Source organism: Gastrolobium bilobum, unplaced genomic scaffold (genome assembly GCF_033153095.1).
Source record: "Gastrolobium bilobum isolate Gb01-03AN ecotype WA unplaced genomic scaffold, APGP_CSIRO_Gbil_v1 utg3900, whole genome shotgun sequence".
Lineage (NCBI taxonomy): Eukaryota > Viridiplantae > Streptophyta > Magnoliopsida > Fabales > Fabaceae > Gastrolobium > Gastrolobium bilobum.
The window spans coordinates 151,336-168,353 of NW_026897100.1; the positions used below are offsets into that span (position 1 = coordinate 151,336).

General features: G+C 35.1%; 1 protein-coding gene across 1 annotated transcript; it reads right to left on the reverse strand.

The window, feature by feature from the left end:
• Nucleotides 1-27: 27 nt before the first annotated feature.
• On the reverse strand, nucleotides 28-15,385 carry LOC133304161 (uncharacterized). The gene is made up of 11 exons (XM_061504145.1): nucleotides 15,222-15,385; nucleotides 13,982-14,265; nucleotides 12,953-13,141; nucleotides 11,996-12,088; nucleotides 11,729-11,911; nucleotides 11,512-11,614; nucleotides 11,210-11,395; nucleotides 6,861-9,217; nucleotides 6,245-6,581; nucleotides 5,997-6,132; nucleotides 28-297 (listed from the first exon to the last, which is right to left on the reverse strand). The coding sequence occupies exons 2-11, from the start codon at nucleotides 14,207-14,209 to the stop codon at nucleotides 282-284; spliced, it is 3,828 nt and encodes a 1,275-aa protein (XP_061360129.1). The 5' UTR covers nucleotides 14,210-14,265; nucleotides 15,222-15,385; the 3' UTR covers nucleotides 28-281.
• Between the last annotated feature and the right edge of the window lie 1,633 nt (nucleotides 15,386-17,018).

Consider the following 17,018-nt stretch of genomic DNA (forward strand, 5'->3'; position numbering starts at 1 on the left):
GTCATTTTCTTACTCAAAAAGGCACCATGTGACACTTGGGGTAGTATATACAAATATACACCACTTTCTTCTCAACAGCCAGAATCCCTCTTCACGCTAACACAAAATGTTAACTGTAGGAAAGTAAAGAGTACTATTCTCACTACTATTACAAATTTTCTGTGTACAAAAGGGTCACAAAGTCCAAGCTTCACCCTAGTAGAGGGGTGGCACGAACAAACAAAAATGAACTCTCTGGCCAGAACAGCAGGAAATCAGCATCTCTGTTTATTGAAAGCTTGTCAATCTTTTTGAACCCTGTTAAATACAATAAATCATCACAATACTACCAAATTTTGATAAGATCGTAAGACAAGTAATAAATATCAGCCAAGGTAATAAAGTTAATGTAATAGTACAGATGGAATATCTAATTTGTTCTCTGCTCATTTCCTTTTTTGCCATGCGAAGCATAACAAAAGGTTCAATAGACCAGGCGAACTATGTTGTTACTAAATAATAACACATCGCCAAGAGTAATTAAGTGAACGGACTTGTGGTGGCAGGTCGTAAGGAATACAGATTGGACACAGCAACAATGACAAAACCTAATTAAGCCCAACAATAAGATAATGAACACTGTTTACGGAACCAGATCGGCCATAGATGTTCAAGGTTTTGAGGTAAAACTGAGATTGGACTGGGATTAAACCAGGTTTATATATATAACTGTAGAATATTCTAGATAGTATTTATTGATGTAATTGGTAGTTGTATATTTAGTTGGTAGTTGTATATTTATTGATGTAGTTGGTGGTTGTATATTTATTAAAGTAGTTGAGGTAGTTGGATGTACTCAATATAAAAAGGACTCATTGGGTCTCTCAATGAATCAAGAAAGTATTATTCAGATAAAACACTTCTTTCACTTCTTCTTTTCTTCATGGTATCAAGAGCTGGTTATATTCCAGTCTCTTCCCCGTTCTGATTTATTTGTAAGTCATTTTCCTATTCCTTTTTTTTTTCGTTTTAGCCACTGCCCAAGCCAGAATCCTTACCTAGACACCTCCAACCACGAAACCAAGGCCACCATTAGGTTCAGGACAAGATTCTGAGCCAGCCCACAGAAGACCCGTAGCAGTACTGTTCATTAATGTAGCAATTACTGTTTCACTGTAGCCAAGATTGCTCTCATTCATTGATTTTTGCGAGCAACTCTCTTCCTGTTTTGAGGGTCAAAATCGTATTTGGAGGAACTTTTTTCTGGGTACCTGTTGTTAGAAAACCATGGACGTTGAAAATTTTGAAAATTCGTCTTTTCAGAAATTGATGTCTCAACCTGCTGAGGCAACTAGTCATGTTGCTCAAAAAGGTATGGCATTCCATGTTGAACGTAGTAATCGTTGGATCCTTGATTCAGGGGCCTCTGATCACATGACAAGTAATGCAACCTTATTTTTCTCCTATACCCCTTACTATCACCCGTCACGAATAAGAACAGCTAATGGGAATTTCTCCACTATTGCGGGAAAGGGATCCATTAAACTTTCTGAGCATATTATTTTGAACTCAGTACTTCATGTTCCCTCTCTTACTTGTAATCTCATCTCTATTAGCAAACTTACTGCTGAGTTGCATTGTGTTGCTAAGTTCTCTGCAAATGCTTGTATCTTTCAAGAACAGGACTCGGGGATGATGATTGGCAGTGCTAGAGAGGAAGAAGGGCTATACTATTTTACAGATGTTCATTGTGAAAAGAGGATTTTTTCGAACCACTCTCTATGTTTATCAGATGACTGTAATGATGTTTTGTTATGGCATCGTAGGTTGGGACACCCAGATTTTGTTTATCTCCAGAAGTTATTGTCGAACTTATTTATCAATAAAAAGCCAAGTTCCCTTCTTTGTGATATTTGTCAGCTTGCAAAGCACTCTCGTGTCACTTATTCTCCTAAGAAATATCATGAATCTTCTCCCTGTACATTGATTCATAGTGATATTTGGGGACCTGCTCGTGAAAAAAATGTCTCGGGTGCTCGTTGGTTTATTACTTTCATTGATGATCATTCTAGGGTATGTTGGGTATATCTCTTAAAAGATAAGTTTGAGGCAGCATCCACTTTTAAAAACTTTCATGCTATGATTCAAACTCAATTTCAGACTTCTATCAAAATTCTGCGAACAGACAATGACACTGAATATTTTAATTCAGTTCTTGGAGATTACCTAAACCAGCATGGAATTATTCATCAAAGTTCTTATCCTAACACCCCTCAACAAAATGGGGTGGCTGAAAGGAAAAATAGACATCTAATTGAAGTTGCTCGAGCTCTTTTATTCACGATGCATGTCCCTAAATATCTGTGGGGGGAAGCCGTCTTGACAGCCTGTTATCTCATTAATCGGATGCCTTCTCGAGTACTAAATTTTCATTCTCCTTTATCCTGTTTTACTAAATCTTTTCCCTCTTTCAGTGCTCTTTCTTCTCTGCCTCCCAAAATATTTGGCTGTGTGGTTTTTGTACATATTCCTCCACATCAAAGGTCCAAACTTGACCCTAAATCCATCAGATGTGTCTTCATAGGATATTCCCCTAATCAAAAAGGTTATAAGTGTTACTCACCTTCTCTCCGTAAGGTTTTTGTTTCCATGGATGTTACCTTTTATGAGACACAATCCTTTTTTTCCCCGACTTCTCTTCAGGGGGAGTCTATTGGTATTGGTATGGATGAAGATAAGCCTGGGAAACCAAATGATGCTGCTGTCTTACCTTGGCCTTTGGAAACAGGTGGAGTTATTGGGAAGGAAACAGGGGGAGCAACTATACCTGAATCTAATGATCCTCCTTGTGATCCTCCTGGTAAATGGGGAAAATTTTACAGCAGGCGCAAAACACATGAAGATACTCTAGACTGCCAGGATCCTGACTCGAGTCCTTGTTCCAGCAACCCACTTGAATGTACTAGTACAGCCAACGTTGATATGCCTATTGCTCTTCGGAAAGGTACTAGATCTTGCACTGCTCATCCTATTTCCCATTATATCTCATATGAAAAGTTGTCTCCAGGTTTTCGTGCTTTCAACACTATGTTAGATAGTACCAGGATACCCAAAAATATCCAAGAAGCACTTGATGACCCAAAATGGAGGAATGCAGTATTAGAAGAAATGGATGCACTTACAAAAAATGGAACATGGGAGTTTGTGACATTACCTAAAGGAAAGAAAACTGTTGGTTGCAAGTGGGTGTTCACAATAAAATTCAATGCAGACAATAGCATCAATAGGTATAAGGCCAGATTAGTTGCTAAGGGATTTACTCAGACTCATGGGATAGATTATCAGGAGACATTTGCTCTTGTTGCCAAACTTAACACTATCCGCGTTCTGCTATCTCTTGCCGCCAACCTTGATTGGCCATTGCAACAGTTAGATGTTAAGAATGCCTTCTTGAATGGTGATCTCCATGAGGAAGTTTACATGGATCTACCTCTTGGTTTTGAAAAAGGGGATGGTTCTGTGTGCAATTTGCAAAAGTCTCTCTATGGACTTAAACAATATCCCAGAGAATGGTTTGGGAAATTTACTCAAGCTGTTAAGGGAAGAGGGTTCACCCAAGCTCAGACTGATCACACTTTATTTTTTAAACACTCCGACAAAGGAAGAATTGCTATTCTGATCGTTTATGTTGATGACATAATTGTCACTGGTAATGATAGCGAGGAGATAACTTCTTTAAAAAAAATTTAGCTGACCAGTTTGAACTAAAAGATCTTTGATCTCTCAAATATTTCCTTGGCATGAAAATTGCTCGGAGTAAGGAAGGAATTTCTTTAACTCAGAAAAAATACATTCTAGACCTGTTGCAAGAAACAGGTATGCTTGGGTGCAAGCCGGCAGAGACTCCAATTGAAGCTAATATCAAGATGGGAGTTGAGGACGGGGAAGATGTTGATAGGGAGCAGTACCAGAGACTAGTGGGAAAATTAATCTATTTGTCTCACACTCGTCCTGATATTGCTTTTGTTGTGAGCATGGTTAGCCAATTCATGCATTCTCCTAAGGAAAAACACCTTAGTGTTGTTTATAGAATTCTCAAATACTTCAAAAATACCCCTGGTCGAGGAATTTTCTTTAAAAAGGGGCACAAAAGGATGATTGAAATCTATACAGATGCAGACTGGGCTGGCTCTGCAATGGACCGAAGATCTACTTCAGGATATTGTACTTATGTCTGGGGAAACCTTGTGACCTGGAGAAGTAAGAAACAAACTGTTGTTGCAAGAAGCAGTGCAGAAGCGGAATTTCGGGCTCTAGCCCATGGTATTTGTGAAGGAATTTGGTTACGAAGGCTTCTGGAGGAGTTGAAGATCTCTTATTCCCTACCTATCAGATTATATTGTGATAATAAGGCTGCTGTCAGCATTGCTCAAAATCATGTTCATCATGACAGAACAAAACATGTGGAAGTTGATCGTCACTTTATCAAAGAGAAATTAGAAGACGGTAGTGTATGCTTGACATATATACCTACCAAGGAACAGACGGCGGATATCCTCACCAAAGGATTACTTAAGCCGACCTTTGAGAATTTGATCAACAAGTTGGGAATGATCAATATATATCTCCCAACTTGAGGGGGAGTGTAGAATATGTAGAATATTCTAGATAGTATTTATTGATGTAATTGGTAGTTGTATATTTAGTTGGTAGTTGTATATTTATTGATGTAGTTGGTGGTTGTATATTTATTAAAGTAGTTGAGGTAGTTGGATGTACTCAATATAAAAAGGACTCATTGGGTCTCTCAATGAATCAAGAAAGTATTATTCAGATAAAACACTTCTTCCACTTCTTCTTTTCTTCTTCTTTTCTTCAATAACAATATGTAAGAAAAATATACCCATATGTTAAAGAGTATAAAATAAAGGGGAATGATCCGTTTACAAACTTTTTTGATTAATTTTTACAAATTACACTATCTTCTCCTGGGAGAACATAGTAAAACCTAGTGTTCTCCCGAGAGAAGATATTGTAGTTTGTAAACAAAAAAATTTGTAAATATAACCTATCCCTAAAATAAAACCAAGAAACAACATAGAATTATATGCCTAATATAATTAACTTGATTTATCACATTAACTATTAAACTAAAAATATTATACTAAAAGTTGCATGATTTTATAACTATAATAGCGCTAATAAGTAGGATTAGACTCCTGTAAAGTGAGTTAACAACTAAAGTGAATAAATAAGGGCGTAGTTATCATAAAATTTAAATTACATCGCTCAAAGGGGAACAGATAAATGAGCCTTTTCCGAATAAGTAAAAGGGGAACAGATAAAACTTCCCATTTTAAATAGTAGCCAAACTCTTATTGCATTACAATCTCCTATTTGTCTTACATTGGACAAATTAAGAAAAAAAATTACGATTTTTGGTTATAAATTAGTAAACAAATAATTCGTTAAGTCAGAGAAATTTTAAAAAAGGTTTTTTAAAAAATGGTTCTCTAGTTTTTTTTTAATCGGTTTTTTGAAAATTCTGTTTTGTGGGTCAATTACACCCGCTAGAAAACCGGTTCCGGTTCTTCTGGACTGACCAGCTGGTCCAGACTGGGTCTGACAACTGTGATAATGAATGAGTTTTAGTGTTGACAGACCTAAACCCCACCACCCAAGAAACAGAGGGGAAATAATTATATTTGATTGAACTGATCAAGCAAATCTGAAACCAAGCTACTTGAGATCAGTTAGTTTTACAAGCTTGAGTTGAACATCTAACTATTTTCCATACAGTCACAGAAGGAAATAGCCGACATCAATGAAATTCGAGAAAACAGATTTTCTGGTGCATTACAATTTTATTTACCATTCATTGAATAATTATTTGGATCCATCGACAGCTGACTCAAACTGAAAGGTCATATTAATATTGATATTAACCATTCAATGAATAAATCAGCATGTAAAGTGTAATGGGAAAAAACAGAATAGGAAAGAAAATAAATAATTACCCCCCGAAATTATGTGATGATGAGTGACGATCTAGATAAGACTCTGCAGAATCTCTTTTAAACTTTGCTAGCCCATTGATAGCATTGTGTGAATCTTTACCTTGATGCGTCGCTTCATTGGTGCCTGAGAAACGTGCTGATCCAAGAAAATCAAACTTAAGCCAGTCATTATGATCATAACATATATTTTAATCATTATGGATACATCACAATAATTTATGGAAAGGTAGATTCAGTAGAAATCTCACCAGCACTAACTGGAGGTGGACGAATGCCATATGGCAAGTCAGCAACATGATCGTTAGGTGTTGAAGTATTATGTGAATCATTATACAACTTTCCCCTGTAAAAAGAACCACGTTTAAATGAATTCCATGGCCTATCAGGTCGTCTGTTGCTCAGATTGGATTTATCCATCCTTATACCAGGCCTCTCAACTTGGTAGTAAAACTGGTCACGGCTGGCAAACCTAGACTTAGAATTAAAATTCCAATTCCCTTCCCTTTCCCAGGGACGGTCCTTCTGGCCAAAGTTGTAATTTCCTCTCTGATTTCTGTTATTAGAATGCATGCACCTGTAATATTTCTGCTGAAATCTAAATATTAGAAGCATATGTTGCTCTCTATATTGTGCAATGTAAAATACTTCAACGGATAAATCTTACAAGAACATTTTCCTCTCAAATCCTCTAGAATTAATAAAATGGAATTGAACCATATAAAGGCATTCGAATATAGCTTCAGCTGGTACTTGGCATCTTTCATTTTAGATTTTTATAGGTTGATCATGGCACCAAAAAAATCACAATTATAAATAGCATACTACCAGGGAGATGACGGTATAGAAATTAACCTTGAAACTTACTGGGTTTGGCAGGTAAGTTCCAGTCCCACCACTATATCTGGGAAGTTCACCAGCATATAGCTGATTAACTCCTACATGGCTATCAGAACCACATCGGATTGACATCATAGGAACAAGAGGAGGAGCATGAGCCATCATGTTCATATTTGATGAAGGTCTCCCTGGACCATCCCAAGGAAATTGTCCCTGTATGTAAATTGGTGGAACATCATAGGAAGGATATGATGAAGGCCTCAGTAATTGTGCATTCTGACAAAACCGTCCATATTGCAGATTCAGCCAATAACTCCTAAAATCGCCATGCAAAATATCGGGCCTCTGTTTTACCAATGACTCTTCATAAATGATATTGTTAGACTTATGGAAGGTATCTAATTGTTTGATTCTCTCAGTAGAATCCAAACTGAAAACTGATTGATATGCATGAAGATTACCTAGCTCTGCCTCCATATCCATACAATTGGTAGCTGTATAAGGAGTACCAGTCTCATGTGGAAGATAGTACAATGGGAACATGTACATGGTATTAAATGGAACTGGTGATCCAGCAGGATGAAATGCAAATGGTAATAACTCTTGGTTATCAACAGCTCTCTGGCTTGAACCAGGACCAACAAGAACAGGAATGTTGGGAACATTTGAATTAGACACATTCATTGGTCCTTGCCTATAATTGGCTGATTGATGATTCTGAACATCTGAAGTAACAGCTTCAGCTGTTGTGCACTCAGCCAAGTCAGTTCCTATAGTTGCTTGACAAATCCGCTCTCCACTGTCATCATCTGGTTGAGCAGAAATATGATCAATGTGTTTTCCTTCACGTTGGCTTTCATATACAGAAAATGGTGGTGTAGGAAAGGCTGACTTTAACGCTCTTTGGTCCTTCTTTAACTTTGGAGCCTTGGAAGGAGATTTATTTGAGAAAGTAGAGGAAGAAAGCTTGGAACTTGAGGTTGAACACATTGATCTAGAGCTTGCTGTAGAGTTAATACAATTACCCATGTTTCTTTTATCAAGTAAACCATCACTAGTATTTTCGCTGGTCAACATTCTATGTTCGATAGTTGGCTCATAATCTTTTGGCAGGTAACTTCCAGAACTAGTCAGCCAAGATGGATTACCAGTACTGGAACATTCTGTAGTAACCATTTTCCTATCTCTCTGTTGTTGAGCTTGGATATACCCATCTTCATAGTCATATCCTCCAACAGCATTCATGTTATCATTAGACCAGAAACCTCCATCACTATCATCATGATCCAAATAAGCTAATACTACATTATCATCAACTGGTTCATTAATTTCTTCCTGATTTAATGGCACTCCTACACTTGGAAACCACTGCAATGCAGGAAAAGGAACTAAATCCTGAGAATAAGGCATATTGCAACCCCAAAAGGACTCAAAAGAAGGAGCATTTGCAGAATGCATAGCAAATGAGTTTGCATGTGCAAATCCCGAAGCTGAAACAGCTGATGGAACTGGAAAAGGTACATTACTTAAATTTACATTCACCGGTGCTTGCAAATATCCATTGGAACTAAAATTTCTGTAAGTTTCTGTAATATTCATAAAATCCTGCCCTTTTTGATGCATCCACATTGCTTTATCAACAGAATGACCATCTTCCTTGATGACACCTAAGCCAAATTCAGCATTATAACTATTTGAAGCATTTTTTGATTCAGCAGCATCATTGCTTCTCCAATCATATAAAGTTTGTTGCTGATTTTCAGCTGAAACACTGTCATTGTGGTTGGCTAAAACTTTAGATCTCGAATGGTTATGTCCTTTTTCCATTTCTGATACCCCAATATGCCTATGTCTAGGTGGACCTTCAACAGATATATGTGCAAACTCTGGAAGAGAGAGTGCCCTATCAAAGTGATGCGTGACATGAACTTCATTTGATGAATAATCAGGGATTTGGCTTTTACCAGGATGTGCATTTTTCATGGAACTTTCATGTTTTATATCTGAGGTCATGGTACCGGTGAAGATGCCATTAGTGTTTGGGCTCTGAGTTCGTGAAACAGCAGATATATATGAGGTTCCAAAAATCTCTTTTGCTCCTGTCGAATGATCACCAGTTTTTTTGTAGATATCATGTGATGCATGAGAAGCTTGAGGATGCTCATCCTCAGCTTCATTACATGCTGAATTTTTTACAACATATTTATTTCTTGAATTAAGACCAGAACTGGGAGCATCGGGTCGGTGGCCATTCCTATGCCTATCCCATGTGTTTCTGAAAAACAAATCAAATTCGGCAATTAAGTTCTCTTCTGGGCAATCAAGCAATCTCACTAGCTGCTGAGCCCCAAAAGCAAATGCCTTTCTTATCCTAAAGTGACTACCTGTAAAGTAGATTATAATAACAAAATCAGATAAAAGACTTAAATAGCATTCGCATGTATACATGTTGATAGTTAAATACTATATTGCCGAAAGTTCAGATGAAAGAGTACCATCTAGAAGTTTAGAAAAAATTGATGCTGAAACAATTCAATTGCTGAACATAGTGTAGATTTGCTTGCCAGGATGGTTTTCGATAAATGAAGAATTAATTTATAAAGGAAGGAGAGTACAAGTAAAACTGCAAATAAGTTTTACTCTTGAGCAAAGACACACATAAAACACAGGAACAATATAGCTATCTAACCTCTGTTTAAGTAGTATTAAACTCTATATGAGAACATGGGCACAGAACAAATGAGGGGCCAAAAAATTAATCATATCTGCTTGCCTATATTAGCCCTAGAGATAAAATTCATTCTTGAAATCAGATTTAATCATGATTTTAAAAGAGCATCCGAAATTTGAACTCCGGATCCGACATAGAGAAGTTAGGGGAAGCTTTAAGTTAATATCTCACATCAGCAAACAATATGCATCACAAAAAAAAAAAAACAGAAGGTTAAATGAAACAAGCAAGCGTGATGTAGACTGAGCTATTAGTTTTCTTATTTAATTTAGGATCTTTAATTTCGAATATGGATTTTCAATTTGGGATTATTTATAGTTAATTTATTTAAGGATTTTATTCCACTTTGGATTATCTTATTCCAACTTAGAATAGGAATAACTTATCAGGAAGTTTAGCTATGTTGGGTCTATAAATAGACCATCAGTTTAAACATTTGAGACACTTTTGATTATTATATTAATTGATACTCCCTTTAATCCGGGAATATATGATACTTCAATCAGAGGAGTACTATGTTGTAGTGTTTTAAAACCCTAACCCGCCCCCCGGGTTGACCCGGGTCAACCCTGACCCCTTCCCTCTGAGGGTTGGGGTCACAAGTTGGACCCTATATGCACATCGATCCCTCCGACCCCCAAAACCCGGCCGGATTTCAGTGACTCCCGGGTCAGAGGGTTCAAAGGAGGTCATTGCATGTTTTTTTTTAAAGAAAATTCCATGAAACAACGTCATTTTATTAAAAAAAATAAAATAAAAATGCTTGCAAATCTAAATCTAATCGTTCTCTTCTCTCCCAGCGACCTAGACTTGTGGTATCTTGATACTTTGGTATCATTAGAATATGAGTTTTGTACTTTGGTATCTTGATACTTTAATTAGGTTGTGTAATATTGACTTGTGGTTGTAATTGGTGAATTATATTAAATATATTTTGAATCTTTAATGATTGGTGATTTGTTTTTTAATTTTCTTCATATAAGATATATATATTTATATTTTTTTAATATATAAAACCGGGTGAACGTAGTGACCCCGTGACCCCCGGTTGAACCCGTGACCCCTGACCTCGGCCGGGTCGGGTTTTTAAACACTGCTATGTTGCGCAGAAGAGTACTCTAGGTTTGTCAAGGGAGTATCTTGTCAAGAGAAGTACTCTGGGATTGTTCTACATCAATTTTGGCATCAAAGACATATTTCAATTCTGCTTCCACACCTTGTGTTGTTCTCAATTCTCAGGATTTATGTGCTTTAAGGCCACCATTGGACTCAAAGCATCGAGATCTTACGATTTCAGTATCCCACACGGAAACACATTGCCAAAAACTTGCAAGAAAAGCTCCCAACTCATTCACCAATATCGGTTCCTACCTAGACCCTGTGCATTGCAAAGCTTTATAAAATCAGGTTGTTCTTTTTTTTCTGTCTTGTTAACTCTAGCTTTAATCTATTTTCCTTGTTTGTCCTTTATGTGTTGATATCTCATAGCGCCATATTATTATCTTTGAGCATGGAGTCTATATTGTAGCCTAACATCACAAAGCTTCTATATTCAGGGAAACAAATAAACATATTATGTATCTTAAAAATTGTATTTTTTTCACTGGCTACTTATTTCCTGTGTAAGGGTTTAAAAGAGGAATACCCTTACTGACACTACGCCCCAAGTTGTTGTTTGCACGCAAAGGATCTATAATATTAAAATATCTGCAAACAAAAGGTTGCTCTTGATTTTCTTGGCTGCTAGGCATAACACCATAAAAGGTGTTACATGCATTAAGAAACGAGTTGTCAAGCAGTAACTCTCTGCAATCCTTTAGTGGAGGCTCCGCTGTCAAGATTTTGAATGCAGTAAAAAATAAGAAAAGAAAAACCTATTAGCCACAATGAAAATAGCATATTATTCAACACAGAGATGCGAGGAACTCGAGAAAACATTTTATGTACCTCTTATATTAGGAAGTGAACGTATGGGAACTGGTCCCCACAGGCTAAGGCAATAGTTATCCCAGTCAAATTTGCTAAAGAACTCCAGAAATCGATAGAGCACCTGAGGTATGGCAGCAATAGGAAATAAGAAGATGGGAAAGGTAACAACATAAATTATACTTTCACCCTACAGATGCCACAATAATATATATACCAAAGAAAACAAATTTGTCACCTCAAGTGGTCCAGCAAATGTATTATTGTAAACATTAAATATGTATAAGACTAAAGTTTCCAGTGCATAGGTCGAAATAAGTCCATGTGAAGCACCCAGGATGCGGCTCTCATAGTAACACCAAGCTTTTATCAATATAATACTGCGCTTGAATATATGATTCCTCCTTATCAGATTGTCAACCTAGAAAAGGAAAACTAGCTATTAGAGATCTCTACAAGGGAAACAGTGTATTTGACAATCACAACTTCTATCAGAGTAAATAACCTCCTCAAGAAAGCAAAGCGTACATAAACCACCAAGCTGATTGAAAGATATGTCGACTACAATATTTTCCACCAAGCACTTTATGATCTTCACCTGCCGTTGAATGACAATAAGACAAAGCATTTTGTAAGATTGTAAAATTTTACATCAGAAATAAAACAGTCAAGCAGCATTTAAACAAGATAGTAGAAAAAATTTAATTTTATCAATGATCAAATGAAAAAAGCGATAATATCAAGGGCGATTAATTTCATTTAAGACATGGATCCACACTTCATATAATCAATTCTACAAATAAATGTATGAGCATATTATATCGGTCAACTGAAACAAGACATGTTAGGAGCTACAAGTGCCTTTAGGTCAAAGCATCAAAAAGTAAAAGTTAAAATCTGCCCTAAACCACAGCAAAAGGATTAAGAGTTCCCACTTATCTTATCAGCTGACAGTCCAACTTAAAAGTGGCCAAAATGAGCTTTGGCCAACAAAGATCTAAGGACCTATGCAGATTACAAACAGCTAAATCAGCATATGTATGACGAATGTGGTTGAATATTGACACATTGTATTATGGACTTTCTTAGCATACCACCAAGAAATTTCTCTGGCATAGCAGAATAATCTCACACAAAAAAGAACTTGAAATCCTAATTCCAGTGGCTTGTGTATTTTGCATTCTTCATTCTGACAAGTTTACCACAATCATAAGTATACAAATGCTCCCTTGTGTGATCTGAAGGCAGAAAATATGATGCCAACATGCTTAGAATTGGAAAATTTGCAATAATTTTAGAAACCACTAACAATATCCAGAATGCTAAAACATTTTTGCAATCACAATACAATATGGAAATCATAAAATGGCCCTTCTAAAATCTGTCAGCTTTTGTATATACATTATTGTCATGAAGAAAATACATTTGAGGACTGTAGATACAGCTGATAAGAAGTACATACCTCTGCTTGGATACACTGAACCTCTTTCACACGAAATTCAGCATCCTCCCTCTTCTCTTCACTTTCAAAAATATCCCGTACCTTTTGAACCCAACTGTCCTTGAAAGTCTGATTGCTACTAAATGCTGTTAGATCAATATCCCCATCAGGTAAATAGGTCTTCAATGGTACAGACCCAAATGTGAATACCTGCAGTGCAAAAGGAAGGATATTATTATGCAAGCATTAGGCAGTATAAAGTTTCATTGTGGAAGTTTATTTACTTATTTTTTCCCATTTTCATTTCATGTATAGACAATGCACAGGCTATCTACCCATGTTAAGAAATTCTACAATATTTATTAGAAGATTATTAGAAGAATGGAGGCGGCAAGGATCGAACTCTGGACCACTTGGTCAACGAGGCTCTGATACAATGTCATGAACCTATTCAACCCAAAAGTTTAAGCTATTAGATGAAGGCAGATGAAAGGTTTTATATTTTATTTCTAAAAACTTCAATGCTAAGTAATAGTGTTATGAAACTTTGAGATAAATTTTGTACTTAAGCTTACTCAAATGTTTCCTGAAATAAATTAATGCTTCAGAACAACTCATGATTGGAAGGGAACTGGGGGGAAAATATTTCTAAAATGATTGCCAAGGATAGCCTTAATTAGATAACAAATAAATTAATTTGGTCATGCTTCTTCGGGACAACAAGATAGCTCTTTCCATCAATTAGCTATAGTTAACAAAAATAAAATGTATAAGCTCAAAGTGCTAAAATAATAATAGAGGCCTAAGATTTCAATAGACAACTATTATATTTTGGTATGACTTCACTCCAAAAATAGTATGCCATAAAATGTACAAAGATACTAAATAACTAATATACTAAGTCTAAATAGTGACAACACAATAAAGTTCCAAAAATTATTTAACAACTAATATGACTAATCATGCAAGGAGATCTAATATCAAAAGAAACAACAAATTTAAAATTTGAACAGAATCAACTAGAGGAAAAGATGAAGCAGAGTTTGGCACCTCACAAGAGAAGCACTTCATAATCAGGCGTTGCACATAAGATGATACAGCATTTCGATGTTCTTCCGATGGTTGATTGGGCTGAATATGTTCAATGAGCTGCGCAGATCTTTCTTCAGCTAGTGACCATCTGCCTTGGTCAAGCACCAGATTAGCAGAAGTTGCTTCATTGGGCAAGAGACCATTGGGCATAAAGCCACTCACCATGGCTTGTTGATGACAACCCATGCAAAGATTATTCCCTTGTAATAATGTTCTGCCTTCAGCACCTCCTTCCACAGTGTCTGCTTATGGAGAAGGAGAGAGTTAGAGAATATTCACGATTTGTCTCGATATCCATGGAGTTTAAAAATCTTAAAACAATGAATATATATAATTTAGTGCCACAATATGGCCTCTTCACCACCATGTAATATAGTAGGTTAATGAAGCCAAAATATGATGCAAGAAATAAAAAGGCAAACAAGAAAATTAATTTCAGCATTTTTAATAAGACTGTAGTGAAAGGAACAATGAAGGCCAATACTCAAAACAAGAAAGCATATGCAATTTTGACCCAGATTTTGGTTACTAATTGTGAAGTGGCCATTTAAGTCAACCTCCATAAGGAGAAAAATTTATTGCAGTAGTAAGAGCACTGGATAATACTTCTATTATCAGCTAAGCCAAATGAAGGTGTGAATAATAGTTTTAAGTCTCCAATACATACATATAAAACCATAAATTTGAGATATCAATTTCTTTCCTTTCTATGAAAGGCTCTCGGCACCTCGCAATCATACAAGAAGTTGAAAGAATAAAATTTGACACTTGACAGATGTGAGGTATCTATATATAGCTACATCTGAACCAGAAATAATGTCATTACACTACAATTCTTCTACATTATAGTAATACTAGGATAGATAAAAAGAGTATATGCAAGAGTTAAAAAATCACATCAAATGCTTCAACAGGTTTATTCAGTTTTTTTTTTCAAAAAAGAAAGGAAATCAACAGTTCAGTCACACATTGAAAACACTTGACACAAGTGAAAACCCTAGGAATTAACGAAACCAAAACGATACAAACAATCCCTAACCAAAACCCATCCAAATGCTTCACAGTTGCAAAGTAAGAACTGCAAATTCCACAATTCAAATTAAAAGGAAAAAAATAAACTCTCTCGGTCTCTCACTCACACATGAACACACAGACACACACACAAAAATAGATATAAAAAAAAATGAAGAGTGTGAACCTGCTGCGTAAAGAACAAGTGATGGATAAGGAAGAGGTGCAAAAATGATGGTATGATTGGGGTGCTGCTCAATGAAGTTTAATCAGTGTTGCATGCAACTGAATGAAAGGCTTTTTCATTTGTATTTTGGATGATCGCACAAATGGGAAATTAGAAAGAAGAAAAATGTCAAAATGGGTAAGCTTAGAACACTGTGTAAGAGAGTGTATTGTCGGAACGGGGAAGAGGAAAACAGCAGAAACAGAGACAGACACTGTTTGGTTTTATTTTCACTTATTTATATTTTAGTCTTATATTTTTAAAATATTTATTTTTAATTTATTAAAAATTAATAGATATAATTAAAATAAGAAATTAAACTATTTCAATTATTATTGTTTTTTCCTTAACAATCATCTACGTATAATGTATTCATATACAACGACCAACAAATATAAAAGACATACAAATAACAAACGTAAAACACGCATGTTGATGATGTTAAATAAAATATCATTTATTTGCAATGGTGATATGATATCTTATTAGCTGGTTGAGTTCCACATTGTTCTTCGTATCAAGTTTTTTAATTTTTTTAAATTGTTGTAATTAAAAAGTTCAAAAACTTTCATATATATATTATATTATAATTCAAGTCATTTGGGCAAAATTTTGCCATGTATAATTATATAATAATTTGGATTCGTTTTCATTGTATTTCCAAAAAAAATATATATATATATATATAAACTTTCCATCTTAGGTAAGTTTTTAAAAAAATTTAAATTATATCTTCATGGGCTAATTGAATCTTAATTCATGGTGCAATTTACTTAATTTAAATATTAAATTAATAAAATTAATTTAAATTATAATTTTAAATTTTGAATTTAAATATAGTCATGGAATTAGATTTGATGACAATGAAAAAAATTAAAGAAATCAATTAATTAGATTAATTGGCTAAAATTAGGTAAACCAATTAATGGGATTGATTAGATAAAAAAAATAAATTACCTAATATAACTAGGAAGTGATTGGACGCTAATCAAAGGGTTGATTAGCCATCATATTTAGTTTTCTTTTTTTCTTATTTAAGGAGATATTTTTCTTATTTTACTCTATCTAAAACTCTAGCTGAAAATTACTAAATTCTTTGAAAAGTTTGCTGATATGTTACTGAATTTTTTTTGTTTGGTAATTGACTTCTGTATACATATTTCTTGTGTTTTTTGTCTATTTTTCTTCTTCTTCTTCTCAAGTCCTTCTTTTGCATTATGTATTTCAAATATGATTTTATAAAAGATCTTAATCCTACTAAAGAGAAGTAGAAGATTAAGGTTAAAGTAATTAGGAAGACTTGAAATATTCCTAATTTATAGTCATATGTGAGGAGTATCCTGCAGATAGAAGAGGCTGAAGGAAAGTGCTTCTAATGGTGTTGATAAAAGTTATGAGGTTGGTCTCTCACACTTTTTTCCAAGTAAAATACATGTGTTGGTGACCATTTTCTAATCACAGCAGAAAGTGATGGATTAGAGTGTGGCCAATTCAATGAGTCTGTTTATACTTACCATATAGATACAAGTGAAGCATTCCCAAAATCCATAAACTGATCATCAGCTGCAATCTTTCTATTTGTTGTTTTGAAAAACAAAAAAAATACTTGTACATATTATATGATGTATATGTATAATTTAGATTATTTAAAAATTCATGTGAATATGTGAGGAGAATTTAATTGTAAATTTATATAAATATTGTTGAAGTATTGTTACTCATCTTATGTTGCATTTAAAGATAAATCTAATGACGCTG